Source organism: Syzygium oleosum, unplaced genomic scaffold (assembly GCF_021117445.2).
Source record: "Syzygium oleosum isolate NSW1041296 unplaced genomic scaffold, Sole_v2.1 Sole_v2.11, whole genome shotgun sequence".
Lineage (NCBI taxonomy): Eukaryota > Viridiplantae > Streptophyta > Magnoliopsida > Myrtales > Myrtaceae > Syzygium > Syzygium oleosum.
This window is the reverse complement of record NW_026607495.1, coordinates 819991-836320: the sequence shown is the minus strand read 5'-3', so window position 1 is coordinate 836320 and position 16330 is coordinate 819991. Positions and strand designations below refer to the sequence as shown.

At 45.4% G+C, this 16330-nt stretch overlaps 3 protein-coding genes across 3 annotated transcripts; 2 read left to right on the top strand and 1 right to left on the bottom strand.

Annotated features, from left to right (window-relative positions):
- Positions 1–749: 749 nt before the first annotated feature.
- LOC115691474 (oligopeptide transporter 3-like) lies at positions 750–4993 on the top strand. Its single transcript, XM_030618107.2, has 6 exons — positions 750–1366; positions 1987–2084; positions 2846–3415; positions 3508–3763; positions 3855–4037; positions 4163–4993. Exons 1-6 carry the CDS (start codon positions 839–841, stop codon positions 4778–4780), a joined length of 2253 nt encoding a protein of 750 aa, XP_030473967.2. The 5' UTR covers positions 750–838; the 3' UTR covers positions 4781–4993.
- A 1351-nt stretch (positions 4994–6344) lies between these two features.
- On the top strand, positions 6345–8600 carry LOC115691475 (tRNA (guanine(9)-N1)-methyltransferase). Its single transcript, XM_030618108.2, has 3 exons — positions 6345–6870; positions 7265–7624; positions 8205–8600. Exons 1-3 carry the CDS (start codon positions 6448–6450, stop codon positions 8412–8414), a joined length of 993 nt encoding a protein of 330 aa, XP_030473968.2. The 5' UTR covers positions 6345–6447; the 3' UTR covers positions 8415–8600.
- Positions 8601–8744: 144 nt separating this feature from the next.
- LOC115691485 (nuclear transcription factor Y subunit B-6) lies at positions 8745–11557 on the bottom strand. Its single transcript, XM_056315689.1, has 2 exons — positions 11222–11557; positions 8745–9694 (listed from the first exon to the last, which is right to left on the bottom strand). Exons 1-2 carry the CDS (start codon positions 11271–11273, stop codon positions 9078–9080), a joined length of 669 nt encoding a protein of 222 aa, XP_056171664.1. The 5' UTR covers positions 11274–11557; the 3' UTR covers positions 8745–9077.
- Between the last annotated feature and the right edge of the window lie 4773 nt (positions 11558–16330).

Here is a 16330-nt window from a genome sequence, read left to right as displayed (position 1 = left end):
ATTCCATTTGAACAGAGAGTAAATTTGTCATAAATGTACCAGTTTAGGATTTTTCGTTAGTTTAGGGTAAATTTGTCATAGGCGTACCGGTCGGGGGGTTTTTGGTGATAAAAAATTTAGTTTGTCACAACACAGGTACATCGGTTTGGGGTTTTCATGGTATTAACCTTAAAATCAAATATAAACATTGTATCATTTAACTACAAAAACCACATATTGATTAAGTAATTGTATTGTTATTTTCTTCATGTCGAAGAATATGGTTTTATTCTCCATATGCGCGAAAACGTTTGTTTTTTTTTTTCTCTATAAAGCCAGTTCAACCAAGGAGCTGGTTCTCCGTTGGGACCGGCAGTTGCAGCCTTGGAACCGAGAACCAACTGATTCTAGGTCTACCAAAACTAGGAACTGGACGGGTTCTCCCTAAAATCAGCCGGCTCGGTCCGATTCGATCCGGTTCCCGAGCTGAACCGGACCCCGATACTAACCCCCATGCTTGAGGTTGTTATATCACTCACATCGTGTACCTTCACGAGGGTATCGCGGCCAAATGGACCGGCGCCCCGCGCTCACGTCAGCGGTTTCATCACCCGGACAACGAAGGGAGGGAGGGAGATGTAAAAAGCCAACGACAACTAATGGAAGGTCGAAAAGAGATATACACTAATGGAGAATCGGTATCGTCATTTCCTAAAAATACAAAATCGCCCCGTCGCTCCTCTTGTGTATAAATAAGTGCGCCCTATGTACGAAACGTCAACTACATTCGCTGTTTCTCACTAGACCAAAGTCTCCTGTCGTCTTCGTCTTCTTCTTGGCTGACTAGTGACCGCCTTCGATGGCGAACAAGGACCACCACCACCACGACGCCGCCGCCGCCGCCGCCGCCGACGCCGAGAAGCAGAACGGCGCCGACGGCCTCCCCGAGGAGCGGTGCCCCGTGGAGGAGGTGGCGCTGGTGGTGCCGGAGACCGACGACCCTACCCTCCCCGTCATGACCTTCCGCGCCTGGTCCCTCGGCCTGGCCTCCTGCGTCGTCCTCATCTTCCTCAACACCTTCTTCAGCTACCGCACGCAGCCCCTGATCATCTCCGCCATCCTCATGCAGATCGCCGCCCTGCCCCTCGGCAGGTTCATGGCCAGGGCCCTGCCGGCGAGGGAGTACCGGCTCCTGGGCTACAGGTTCAGCCTCAACCCCGGGCCGTTCAACATCAAGGAGCACGTGATCATCACCATTTTCGCCAACTGCGGGGTGAGCACCGGCGGCGGCGACGCCTACTCCATTGGGGCGATCACCGTCATGAAGACTTACTACAAGCAGAACCTGAGCTTTCTCTGTGGCTTCCTCATTGTTCTCACTACCCAGGTCTGGATCATTTCCTTTTTCCCTTCTTTGAGTGTGATTTTCGCTTTCTGGGTCTGTTAAAAATTTGGTCTTTTTTCGCGTGCCTTGTTCGTTTGCTTGCTTGCTTGCCTTAATTGTTAGTGCCGTGCCATTTTACAAGACTAGAGGAGGCCAGGAAGGTGAAAATTTTCCTTTCTTCCTTCCTTCCTTCCTTTCTTTCTTTCTATTTTGGGTTTGAGTTTATTTTCACCGTGTCATCCCTGAGAATTTTAGCAGCAGAGAGAAGAAAGGTTGAGTTCTGAAGCTTTTGTGGACTTTTAGAAGGTCTTGATTATTTGTGAAGTAGGTTCTTGATTGCCTATGTGTGGTGATCACGACCCATCAGTAACTTGTGGTCCTTTTCTGAATGAACCCTCTTGTTTCGTCAGATTCTGAAACACTTGGAAATGGCTGAACCACTTTGTAAGAGGAAATTGAACAACTCAATGAACAGCTAAAGAAGCAAAAAGAAAAAAGAAGCCTTTTTTTTTTAGCTGTAAAATTTTTTGCAAGCTGAAGGCTAGTAGGAATTCGATTTTTTAGCTGTAAATGAACATCCTAGCTATTTGAAATGTTAATTTGTTCTTCTTCTTGCAATTCAGATACTGGGTTATGGCTGGGCTGGGATGCTCAGGAAGTACCTGGTAGACCCTGTTGAGATGTGGTGGCCTTCAAATGTTGCTCAGGTTTCTCTGTTCAGGTCTCTCTCTCTCTCTCTCTTTCTCTGCATGCTTTGAGCTTTTTAGGTCTTCTTTTTTTATCTGCTTTTTCCCAGAACAACTTTTGGATTGTGCTCTTTTCGTTGCTGTTCAGTTTGCTGTAGATGTCGTGCTCTTGATTTGCATGCAGACGAATCAACAGAAGCCTCCCACTTAAACAAACCCGTGAAACCAGGAGAAAGTTGTGCGCTCTTTCCTTTATAATGATGGTCCAAGACAAGCTCGTCATCTTGCAAACGCGCTTTTCACTTTTAGCTAAGTCAAGATGCCAATTATATTTTATTCTTCACCATGATGGAAAAGGTTTTTTCTTGGTAGAACGGAGTCTTGATGCAAAAGATTGCGAATTTGGCATCTGCGAGCGACAATCTATAGCTTAGCTTGATGCGAAGGAATGAAATCGATGCGGTCTTGCTCGGTCTGTGCTTAATATATATAGATAAGATTTGAAAAGTCATGGACTGCTTCAATCTTTTTCTGGGTGTCGTGCCGGAGAAATTCCTAATGTTCACCTGCCATTGACGGTGGACCTGCCTTGTTCAATGTTTCCAATTATATCACCAATAGTAGCGTAAAATTATGTTCAAGCGGGACTAAACTGCTCTTATTTTATTTCTGCTTGTGAATCTGTGACGATGGATGCAAAAAGAATTTGAAGACAAAGCTTGAAGTGAACGCCTTGTATGTTTTTTAAGAGGATGATTCTGATGCTGAACGATAAATTTTTCTGTCTGTGTTGCAGAGCACTTCATGAAAAGGAGCATAGAACGAAAGGGTGTACTCGAATGCGATTCTTTTTATTTGCAATGGCTGCAAGCTTTGCCTATTATGCGCTCCCCGGATACCTCTTCACGATCTTGACGTTCTTCTCGTGGGTGTGCTGGGCTTGGCCGCACAGCATAACCGCCCAGCAAGTCGGATCGGCTTACCATGGGCTCGGCGTCGGGGCCTTCACGTTCGATTGGGCGGGTATCTCGGCGTACCACGGCAGCCCGCTCGTGACACCCTGGTCCTCCATAGTGAACGTGGGGGTCGGCTTCATCATGTTCATATACATAATCGTCCCCCTGTGTTACTGGAAGTACAACACCTTCGACGCTCACAAGTTCCCCATCTTCTCCAATCAGTTGTTCAGGTCCAATGGGCACAAGTATGACACCACCAAGATATTGACATCGCAGTTCGATCTCGATGTTGCCGCGTACAATGATTACGGCAAGCTCTATTTGAGCCCTCTGTTTGCTCTCTCAATAGGATCGGGATTCGCAAGGTTCACGGCCACGCTCACTCATGTGGCACTCTTTCACGGAAGGTGAAGAAACATGAATCCATTCCCACAGCTCTTGAAAAACAACATAGTGTACTTGACTGACGGTCTTCTTCCTAATTGCTTTAACTGTGCAGAGACATTCTAAGGCAGAGTCGAGCGGCGATGACGAACGCAAAATTGGACATCCACGCGAAGCTCATGAGAAGTTACAAACAGGTGCCTCAATGGTGGTTCCTCATTTTATTGGTTGGGAGCACCGTTGTGTCTTTGATGATGTCCTTGATTTGGAAAGAAGACGTGCAACTCCCGTGGTGGGGGATGCTTTTTGCCATCGGCTTGGCCTGGATCGTCACTCTCCCGATCGGGGTCATTCAAGCGACTACCAATCAGGTTAAATTCTCTATCTTTGGATTTATAATGACGTCGTCGACACAAAAGACTGGTTCGTCTATATTGATCTTTCTTCATGGCTACTTCGCAGCAACCCGGATACGACATTATAGCGCAGTTCATCATAGGATATGTTTTACCGGGAAAACCGATTGCGAACTTGCTTTTCAAAATGTACGGGAGGATCAGCACGGTCCACGCTCTCTCATTCTTGTCTGACCTCAAACTCGGGCAGTACATGAAAATTCCTCCGCGCTGTATGTACGTAGCTCAGGTCTGTACACAAACCTCGAACCTATGCATCTGATTACCAAACATTTTCTTTATCTGCGGATTAGTTTTGTTGAAGCATACTAAAGTGCCACAATTGTATTTGCTTCTTTATTGTGTTCATTATAGCTTGTGGGGACCGTCGTCGCCGCTCTAGTCAACCTCGCGGTGGCATGGTGGATGCTGGAGACCATCGACGACATCTGCGACGTCGAAGGGACCCACCCCGACAGCCCGTGGACCTGCCCGAAGTACCGAGTCACCTTCGACGCATCCGTCATATGGGGGCTGATAGGCCCGAGACGTCTTTTTGGCCCTGGAGGTTTATACAGGAACCTGGTGTGGCTGTTCCTCATCGGAGCCGTGTTGCCCGTGCCCATCTGGGTGCTGAGCAAGATCTTCCCCGAGAAGAAATGGATCGCGCTGATAAACATTCCTGTCATATCCTACGGTTTCGCCGGGATGCCTCCCGCCACGCCCACCAACATCGCGAGCTGGCTCATCACGGGGATGATCTTCAACTACTTCATATTCAAGTACTACAAGCGGTGGTGGCAGAAGTACAACTACGTCCTGTCTGCGGCGCTAGATGCCGGGACGGCGTTCATGGCCGTGCTCTTGTTCTTCGCCCTGCAGAACGAGGGCAAGAACCTCAAGTGGTGGGGGTCGGAGCTCGACCATTGTCCCCTGGCGTCGTGCCCGACCGAACCCGGCATCAACGTCACCGGATGCCCTGTTTTTGCATGACCATTTGGGTCCTTTTTCCATTGTGGAAGAAAACAAAGTGTTAAAGCTAAGATGAGTAGTGGCCTTTACATATTTTAAATAGGAGAAAGGGAAGGTACTAGTTGAGGGGAAAGTTGATGACAATCTAGCGTAGCTTTGCATTGTTCTACATGCTTCAAATTCAAAGCTTGTTTACATTACATCAGAAGGATAAAGAGATGGCCTTTTACTCTCCTTTTGTTCTTCTTAGCACAGTATTTGGTCATATGATCAGTCTATAACTCTATGAGAGTGAAACTCAGCAATACTCTAGTATGTCAAGAAGACTCGAGAGGTCCAAATGGCAATAATCAAGAAGCTCCACCGTCAATAGGATCCAACATTACAGACCAAAAAAAAAAAAAAATGGGATCCAACATTTCCGGCACATTCCCTTGAGAGGTAGCAAACAAGAATTTTATCACGTGAATGCGAATTGCGAGCCCTTCTGATATCCTTAAACATCTAGACATTTCCTGAGGAACTAGAAGCTCCAATTTCAATCGAGGCAATAATTTGCGGGGAAAATTATTTAAAAAGTCATAAATTTACTGTACGGATGTCAATTCAATGTTAAATATTTCAATTTGGTCAATTCAGTCTTAAACCTTTTGGCGATTTGTCAATGTATCTTTTTCCAGCCAATTTTAACCAGAAAACACCGAGTGGCATGATCGGTGCTGACAGGTTCAATATTTTTTATCTTATTTTTTTTATTTTTTTCCTTCTTCTTTTTTCTTTTTTTCTTATTGGCCTCTACTGGTTTTGCGGGCTCTACAGTGGCCGCAAAGGTCGCTAGCCACAGGCGAGGGCTTCAGGCGAGGGTTGGGACTCCCTCACCAAGTGCCGGCAAGGGTTGCTGGCCCAAAGTAAAATGAGAAAGAAAGAAAAGAGCAGAAAAAAATTTAGAAAAATTATAAAAAATTACAAATATTGTTCATGTTAGCGCCGAACGCGCCATGTAGGATGACCGGCTCCTACATCAACCATTTCTTGCCAAAATTGATTAGAATGATTACATTGACAAATTATCAGAAGGTGTAGGATTAAATTGGCCAAATTAAAATGTTTATGACCGAATTGACATTCGTACAATAAGTTTAAGACTATTTTTTTTATGATTATCCCCAATTTGTGTTTGTGAGAGAGAGAAAGAGGAATTTGAGAAAAAAATTTAAGGGATAATTACTAAGATCTCATACCCAAAAAATTTATCATCGACAATCTCCGGACACTAGTTCAAACTTTAATTTCAGAGGGTTAATACCATTAAAAATCACAAACCAGTACCCAAGACACAAACTAACATCCGGTGACACAAATTGGTAGCTCACAGCACATTTACTTCAAACTAATATCCCCTCTATGTGTCGCCCCATGCGACGGATGACTGCAAGACGGATCTGACATAAAGAGTAAGAGGAAAATCCACGTGGGTTGATACATATGCGCATCTACGTAGGGTAAAATTTGGATTGGGATGTTAGTTATATATATCGATTTGAGATTTTTAACGATATTAACGGAATCACTTTTGAGGGAGAGAAAGAGAGAGAGAGGGGCAGTTTTGTCCTCGCGACAAAGCCCTAAACCCCCTCGATCCGACCCGGAAGAAGAGCTCCTCGTCCACGGTCGAACCACGAAGCTAAATGGCAGCTCTCCCTCCAGCCCAACCCACCACCCTCGCGCCACCTCCCAGCGCCCCAGAACACCACCAGCAGCAGCCGCCGCCGCTCTCCAAGAACGCCCAGAAGAGGCTCCTGAAGCAGCAGCGGTTCGAGGCGAAGAAGGCCGAGAAGAAGGCGCAGCTGAAGGAGCACAAGAAGCGAGAAGCCGAGCGGCGGCGCGCGGAATGGCAGGAGGCCCTCGACGGCGCGACCGAGGAGGAGCGCTCGAGGCTGATCGAGTCGCGGAGGGAGCTCCGGCGGGAGCGGATGGAGCAGCGGTCGGAGGAGCGCGGGCGGAAGCTCCGGCGGCTCGAGGGCGCGCGGGAGTGCGGGCAGAAGGTCGTGATCGACCTCGAGTTCGCGCACCTCATGTCGGCTAACGAGATCAACAGCCTCTGCCAGCAGGTAAAATTCGTGAATGGGTTCGTCCAAGATCCGATCTTTTTGCCTTGTGAATGGAACCCATTTGGTGGGTCGAGTGAATGGAACCCATTTGGTGGGTCGGCTTCATTTCTTGATTACGAGGTCACATAGAACTGAAAGATGGAATTGACACATGAAGTGATGCTGTGAATGAGATGCTTCTGTTTCGTGATGCGTTTGCCCGTCCATTTTGTAAGCAGATTCGGATTCTAGTCAGTCTAATTGAAGGTGAATGCCAGAAATGAATTGGAAGAGTAATTAGAAAGTTGTTTGTATCGGTTCGGTTTGGTTCGCGGCTGTGATTTATATCGATCTGTTAGCTTCTCATTGGTAAAGCTTTTGCATTGTTATTGATTGCATCGATAGAGTCGTGCAGATTATGTACTGCTATGCGGTGAACGGGAGATGCACGTGTCCCTGTCACTTATGGCTGACTGGATGCGGCGGAGAAATGGGGAGCCAGTTGCGGAGGATACCGGGATTCGATAAGTGGATCGTCGAGAAGGAAGACCGATCTTATGTCGAGGCATTGCAGGATCAGAAGGAGAATCTGGTGTACCTGACGGCAGACTCGGAGAACGTGCTCGATGTGCTCGATGAGAAGAGGATTTACATCATTGGTGGGTTGGTGGATCGCAACAGGTGGAAAGGGTTGACCATGAAGAAAGCAGAGGAGCAGGGGATACAGACTGCGAAATTGCCTATTGGGAATTACTTGAAGATGTCGAGCTCTCAGGTACAAAATATCCTTTCTCTTGCTAATCTGAATTGTATTTTGGAATCGTGGGTCGGTATGTTAGATAACTTTTGAGCTGAGAGCATGTCTATTGAGCTCAGTTATTGCTCCATGGTGGAGCTTCTGCTAATACACACGATGAATCTGAGTAGGAGTCTACATTTGAATGCAAAGTACTGTGGCAATTCATAATGCTATTGTGCTGTTTAAATTAATCGTCGCTGGACTTTGTGCCAAAGAAGGTGGTGATTGTTTCTACCTTCTACTGTGTTCAGAGACCCTAGATTAGTATTATCTGCATACTTGTTTTAGCTGGATTCTCTCCCTTTTCTTGTTAAGCCTTAGGCCCTGATGTATGATTCTTTTTGCGAACTGGTGTGATCTAAATTTTGGAATAGAATTGTCGTTATACATCCGCACTGTGCTTTTGAAATCGGGGATCGGGTGTTTTCTGTCTTTACAAACGTTAAAGTTTAGTGAAATTTTGTTCATTGACAATTCTGTAAGATTCCAATGCTTTATCCTTTCAGCACTTGTTGTTGCAAGTCTAAGAGTAGAATGTCTTATTTCTTGATTACAGGTCCTTACTGTGAACCAAGTCGTGGAGATAATCCTCAAGTTCTTGGAGACGAAGGATTGGAAGGAATCCTTCTTTCATGTGATTCCTCAGAGAAAACGATGTGAAGCGGATTCAGTTGAATCTCAAGGCGCAGCTGAGGAGGAAGAAAATGTAGAGGACAATCAGTCTGAGAGTAACAAGGAGTGCGTCGAAGTTCCTCCTCTTAACTGACCTATAGATCGCGGTAACTCATATTTGTTTACTTTCCTTACATCCCATTCGAATTGTGAATTGGGAAGGCCAACATCACAAGTTCATTGATGATCATCTGGCTTAGCATTTTTGTATTCTGTCGGTATCCAAGGGATCTGTTTCTGATTTGAGGCTTTGAGGAGATATAACCTTTAGTTATCATCAGTGGGTTCTCTAAATGCATGCTGGCTTCTAATATGCCTTTTTCTAGATGATCACAGCAAATGCTACTTTTGGAATAGGATTTCTTCTTTTGCATTTATGCCCTTGATGAATACATGACATGGTCACCTTTTCATCTGACCATAGAGTGGAATGAGTTATAAGAAAAAGGGTTTGATATGAAAATAAGCAGTGTAATTGCTAACTTAGCAAGCTCAATTAACAAACGCAAGTGCTTTGGAAATAAGATGTTAAACTCCGGAAAAGAAAACAAGTGTTCTTGTTCTTGTTCTTCAAGTGAAGTCAAAAAAATGCCAAGAAGTTACTGTTTTATTTCCATGATCTGCAGTCCAAACTCAGTTCCAATAGACTCCAACCTCCATCGTTAACAAGCTAGGTTACCTTTCTTTCATTGAAAAGAAAAACAAGAAGGAAAAGAGCTGGGTTACTGTCCTCCTACAGTCAAGATAACATGATGCATCATTCAAATTGGCCATGGGCCTCACCATTTCCAACAGCCCCACTTGAAGAGCCCTCATGGCCAGTATTCCCATCTTTGAAGTACCCGCCCATTGGCGGAGCTCCAAAGTAAGCAGGGTGGGGGCCGGCTGGGCCAGCCATTGGGAATCCCCGTGTGAAAGCAGCGGGAACGCCCAAGTTGCCGTAGTCGACCGCCCTCTTCATGAAGGGCTCGCCCCTCAGGGACCCACGGTCGCCTTCCATCTCGCGGTAGCGGTGCAGGTAGATAGTCAGGGGCTCGATGTAGTCGTCGAAGCCGAGCTTGCTCATGGCCCAGAGGACGTCCTCGGCTGTGATGGTCTTCCGCTGCTCGCGCTGGCACCGGTCGTTGGCCTCCCCGGTGATGAAGCTGATGTACTCGGAGACGCACTCCTGGATTGTCTCCTTCGCGTCGTCCGAGATCTTGGCGTGCGGGGGGAGGATCTTGCGCATGATCCTGATCACGTTCGCGATGGGCATGAAGCGGTCTTGCTCCCTCACGGTGCACTCGATGTTTTCATCCGCATTCAAATGGTGGTTGTTGCTGGCTGCGGCAGCGGTGTGGTTTCCATCGGCGACTGCCATGCCAATTTCGGGTCCTGAGATAGAATGCGAGAGTATTTCCCATCCCCCCAAAAAATAAAGAAGAGTTAATTAGCTGAACTAATTGACATGATACAAACTATTCGGACATGTAGATAGACATAAACATGATACGGACTACAAATTGTCTAGAAACAGGTTCTCAATCTCAGGTAATCTACCGGTACAGATTAGTAAACCGATGTCCATGTTTTCACGGGCGTGACGTCAGGCGGTCGTGAGAAACACGTCATGCGTGTTTCACTCCCGAAACGTCAACAGCAACAGACTGATATTGACTGTACTTGAACCAGATCTCGATCCCATGCATTGGTCGAGCAATAAACGTGCAAAACATTATAGCGATTTGCTGGTAATACATCAAAACTCCAAATGCAAGTCTCTTTCCCTTCTCGACAACAAACACACAAGGCCAAAAGGGCATGCAGAAACGGTTCTTGCCTTGGCTAGTTCTGCAATCCGAACTACACCTCCGCAAGAATCAAGAAAAACATTGCTCATGGAGGGAAAAACACTACCCTAAGAACTTATCGGTAGAGAATTTTAGATGCCCTCGCTGTGTTATGCGGCATATGGAACAAGCGCCAGTGTCGAAGAAGTAAAGTCTATCATGTGGTACTTTCGCAGCGGAGGAAATATCGAGCGAGCCGAGGCATGTTGGACGAGCCTGGCTTGCGTGATCCGCTCACGAAAACCACGACACTTGCCTAGCGACTCAAGGGATAAACAAAGCTTTAATCGCGAGCGCGAGAGCACGTATGACGTAAAACTCCTACATAAATTGAGCATTCATTCGGGGTTTGGTTCATAATATATATCGCAGCAACACTGTCGTTTGAAATCTTTTCCTCATTTTCCTCGCTTCATTTTCCGTGCATTCGCGAAAGCAGACATTCAAAAACCTGGAGATGCTAACTTCAGCGTTTCGTAACGTAAGTGATGGTGATGGCTTAAATTTTTTCACAGTTCCAGAAAACAGAAAAAAAGGGAGGGAGGGACAGATGGATGGTGCTCGGGTCCACACTGCATGCATCAGAATTGACACTTGCACTGTTCTATTCCCCCACCAAGATTGTAATTTCTCCGTACATCCATCATTTCACCAACTATTTTCCCTTTTTCAGTCTGACTATAAACCTCAAAAAATCAAACTGCAAGGACTAAGAACTGTTGAAGCAAAGCCAAATGCAGATGGAACTGTCACTCGAAGCTAAACCTTTCACAATCTCTCTCTGTTTCTCTCTACTCTGTGCTTAACCAGAGGCGATCCTCTTTTGCATGTAAAGGAAGAGAGCATTCGTGATAAAGATACGATAGTGCATTATTGAACCATGCATGCAGATATGTAAAGGGCCAAAAGCAAAAAGCTGAATAGGGAAAAAAAGAGGAAGGCGGACATGTGCCGCCATAAGAGGTAAAAAAATGCGAGCGATACTTACGTGCATCGCTGCGCATGTGTAAAGATCTCAACTCAAGAATGCCGCGAAAACAGCAAAAGCGCTTTGAAAATCTACGTGACGTACCGGGGCTGGTGGTGCTGGGGAGCTTGCGGTAGCCATGGAACCCACGTTCCATCTCTCCTCACACAGTCAAATCAACCCTCTCTCTCTCTCTCTCTCTCTCTCTCTCTGTGCTGATATGTTCACGGGCTAAGGAGCAAGAGAACTTTTCTGAGACTGTGTTGTTGGGAGTCCAAAGGGCAAGAGGAGGAGGGGGTGCGGGAGATATACGCGATGGAGAGGTCAAGGCGGGGCCGACACGTGGCGGTGGCGACCTGAACGAAGAACACGATACTGAATAAGGCAGTTGGAAAAGCTGACGAGGCATTTTGGTCGAGTCGAGGACATTTGAACTTTTGTTGGGGCGAGATGCGAAGGGCCACGCGCGAGCGATGCTGCTGTGTCGTTTGCGCCTCTCTGTTCTTCTGGTTTTCGAGGTGAACCGGTTTTTGGCTAGATGGGGGTTGGAGATTGGGCACGTAGGAACCCGAGATGAGGAATGGGTTCCAGATGGCCAAGCCACTTGTTCATTGGTACTGAAAATCTGATGGAGAGAGAGAGAGAGAGAGAGAGAGAGAGAGAGAGAGAGAGAGAGAGAGAGAGAGAGAGGGAGGGAGGGAGGGGATGGTTAAAGTGATGGAGGGTTGAGATCTTCTCTACTTTGGAGTAAGTTTGGCCCCTCTTTAGCATTAACATCTCCCAAATGTAGGGAAAATTACCAAAAAAGTCATAAACCTTTTGTAGTTGTGCCAATTCAGTCCTAAACTTTTATTTTTTTGTCAATTCAGTCCTAAACCTTTTGCAATTCAGTCAATTCAGTCCTTTTGGCCGGCCGGAGCTTACGTGGACGCCAGCCGGCGCTGACGTGGACGCCGACCGGCGCCGGCCGGTGACGTGACAATATTTTAATATTTTTTTCGATTTTTTTTTCCTTTCTCTTTTTTTTTCTTTTCCTTCTTCCCCCTGGCAGGACTGGCCAGGGGGAAGCTCGCCGATGAGGTCCTCTGGGGAGGCTCGCCGTCGCCGGGCAAGGCGAGGCGACCTCACCCAGCCTCACCACGGCTATGCGACGGCGATAGCCGGCAAGGGCGGAGCTCGCCCAGCCATGGCGAGCGGCCAGCGAGGGCGACCTCGCCCAGATCTGGCGAGGTCGAGGTCGAGCTCGCCCGGCCATGGCGAGGTCGAGCTCGCCCGGCCATGGCGAGGTCGAGCTCGCCCGGCCATGGCGAGCGACCGGCGAGGGCGACCTCGCCTCAGATCCGCGAGGTCGAGCCTCGCCGTGGCCGTGTGACGGCGAGGCTCACCCTCGTCGGCATTGGCGAGGACCGACGAGGCGGAGCTCGCCATGGCCGGGCGAGCTCGCCCTCGCCGCCGGGCAAGCCGGACGACGCCGAGCTAGCCCTGCCGGGCGGCGAGGGCGAGCTCGCCCGGCCATGGCGAGCTCCGCCTCGCCGTCGCATAGCCGTGGCGAGGTTGGGCGAGGTCGCCTCGCCTTGCCCGGCGACGGCGAGCCTCCCCAGTGGACCTCGCCGGCGAGCTTCCCCCTGGCCGGACTGGCCAGGGGGAAGAAGGAAAAGGAAAAAAAAAAGAGAAAGGAAAAAAAAATTCGAAAAAAAATTAAAATATTGCCACGTCATTGGCCGGCGTCCACGTCAGCGCCAGCCGGCGTCCATGTCAGCTCCGGCCTGCCAAAAGGACTGAATTGGCTTAATTGCGAAAGGTTTAGGACTGAATTGGCAAAAAAAAAAAAGTTTAGGACTGAATTGGCATAACTGCAAAAGGTTTAGGACTTTTTTGGTAATTTTCCCCCCAAATGTACTAGCACAATTGATGTGTGTGTGAGAGAGAGATAAGAGAGAGAGCCGAGTTGCAAATAGATACCGAAGCGACGCGGTCGAGGTGGTGGCAAGAGAAATTTGGTCATATCCGGTGAGGTATACACTGTTCTTACCATATATACATTTCCGACTTTGTCTTTTGACAGCTTGGGATATAAAACGCATATTTTTTGACGCAATGGTTGATATGTATATCTGTTTTTGGGAAGGTATAACGCCTATATCAAGTATTTTGGGAAGGCTCCCTACATATATCTTTTTTAAGAAGGAGCGCTCCTTCTTATACATAATTAAAGTCAGTCACACCACTATACAGTTTCAGATAAAGATATATATATGAGTTGCAAATAGATACCAAAGCGACACAGTCAAAGTGGTGGCTAGAAAAGTTGGTCGTATCCTATGAGGCATACGATGTTTTTACTACATATATATATTTCCAAATTAATTTTGATGGCTTAAAATAAGAAACATATATTTAAAATACAATGGTTGATCTGTACATCCATTTTTGAGAAGGAGTAATGTCTACATCAAATATTTTGGGAAAGGTCACTGTATTTATCTATTTTAAGAATGAGCACTACCGTTCATAATTGAAGTCAGTCATGCCACATATATGATGTCAGAGAGAAAGAGAGTGAGAGAGAGTTGCAAACATATTAAAGCAACAATTTGAAGTAATGCCTATACAAATAGAAGTCAGTCCCGCCACAAACATGTACTTTTGAAATTAAAGTGACAGTTTTGAAATAACGCATGTACACAGGTGTGGTCCATCGCACCTATCTTTTGCAGCTACTTGCAAAACATATAACAAAGTGACACCAAGGAAGATAATGGTCAAAGAAGTTTGGTCGCATCCCAACCATAGTGATTAGGTATAAGGGTGAGCAAAAGAACCGGATCAAATCAAGAACTGCCTTAACCGGACCGAATCAACCGATTTTGGGCGATTCTCGATTCCTAAAAATTGGAACCAGTGACCATTGACTTGGTTCTCGGTTTCAGGTGTGGACCCACCTATCCGGATCACCCGGATTGGACTGATATATAGATATATATCTATATGTAATTTTTATTATTACAAACCTAAAAACCCTAATTATTAAATTACTCATTCTTCTCCCTCAATAGTGAACTAGTCTTTCTTTTGTGTCCCCTTTTGAAGGTTAGGTGCGAATCTAGATAAAGAACATTGTTATTGTTCGATTAAGCTTTTAAATCGTTTTGTTTAGTTTGTTCAGTTTTTTTTTTTTATCAAGTAGTTTGTTCAGTTTAGGAGTGGTGAATGTGATGTATTGGCATATATATATATATATATATATATATATATATGGTAATATTTATCAAGTAGAGAGATTTGTTAATCGCATACTTGTACATGTGAATCTATTTTGATATTTTTTTAAGCATCTTAATATGCACGTCATGATGTAGTTGTAATTACACACACATTGCACATACCAATGCTAGCAGAGCATATATAGTAATGAAGATATCATAAGCAACTTTATTTGAGGTGATATTTCACATCATTTATGTAGAAAATTATTATCGCAGGTGGTTATTCCTGGGAGTCGGTCCAGTTCTCAGGTGGGTCCAAGACCAGATGGGCAGTTCCTAATTTCACAAATTAGGAATCGGCCCTTCTAATTCAGTTTCCGGTTCTAGGATGGCAATTGGCCCATCTGGAAACCGATCACCCCAAATTAGTTATACAATGTGCTCACTATATATATTTTTAGTTTAATTCTCGACTATTTAAAATAGAAAGCACATATACTTTCAAGTTAATTCTTGATAGTTTACAATAGAAAGCACATACTTTTAACACGATGGGCGATCTGTATATATCTATTTTAAGGAGGAGTAATTCCTATATTAAATGATTTGTGATCTATACATTCATGTTGAGGAAAAATAATGCCTACACATATTGAAGTCAGTTGCGTTGTATTGTAGAGAGAGAGAGAGAGACAGAGAGAGAGAGAGAGATGCAAATATATACCAAAGCGACACAGCCAAGGTGTTGGCTAGAGATGTTTGGTCTCCTATTCTAGGAGAAAATTATCTAAAAAGTTCTAAAGTTATTGTACGACAACCAATTTAATCTTAAATTTTCCAATTGAAAATTTTTGCATTTTTTAAATTTTCTTATTTTTTTATTTGTTTCCCTTTTTTCTTTTGTTTTTGTTTTCTTTTCTTTTTCCCATTTTTTCCTATGGTTTAGGGTTTATCCTTTGGCGATCGCCGAGGCCTCGGTGATGGCCAATGGAGGTTGTTGACCACAGGCGAGGGCGTTGCGGCCCTTGTTGTAGTCGAGCGAGGGGTCACAGCCTTCGCCTTGTCTAAATTTGCCGGCCACAGCAAGGGCGTCCCAGTCCCTACCTGTAGGGCTGAGGCCTCAGTAGAGGGAAATAGGGGAAAAAGAAAATAAGAAAAAAAAGAATAAATTTAAGAGAATTTAAAGAAAAATTGAAAAATCATCCATGTCAGCATCGATAATGCCACATAGGATGGCAAACAGTCATGTTAGCAGTTTCCGGTCATTGACCGGAAGGACTACATTGAAAAATCGTTAAAAGATTTAGGACTCAATTGGCCAAATTATAAAGTTTATGACTAAATTGACTGCTGAACAATAAATTAAAGACTTTTTAGACAATTACCCTCATTTCCCAGCAATGCCAATTGGATTAGACAATGTGATCACCATTTTTTTCAACTGAATTCTTGACATGTTAAAATACATAGCGCATACTCTCAACACAGTAGCTGATCTGCATGTTCATTTCGAGGAAGAGTGTCGCTCATACAGATCTCCACTGATCTGTACATTTCATTTCGAGGGAGAACGCCTGTACAAATCCCACGCGATCTTCACATTCGTTTCGAAAATGAGGAATGCCCATATGAAATCTCTGGTTATATCACGCGAATGGCTATTTCCATATGCTTAAACTTTCTAATAAAGGGCAACTGCTGTAGCATTATGGCATAACAAGAACTTCATATCACAGCATTGAAAGTTGAGGTTGAGAATTGTTGGGAAAACTCAATCCCCGATCGACACGTTCGAAACATATTCGGAACGAATTCGATCAATGCGGAAAACGTGCTCGAGGGCTATCAACTTGTATCACCGATCGTACAGGCATATCACACAACGAACATACCCGGTATTGTCACAGATTAAGTGCCACTTTGCGCTTGAGAGTTCTTCGATCGTCTTTCGTACTCGTGTGCGTTCCGAAGGAAAATAGAGAAGACGTCGTATTCGAAGGTGTGTGTT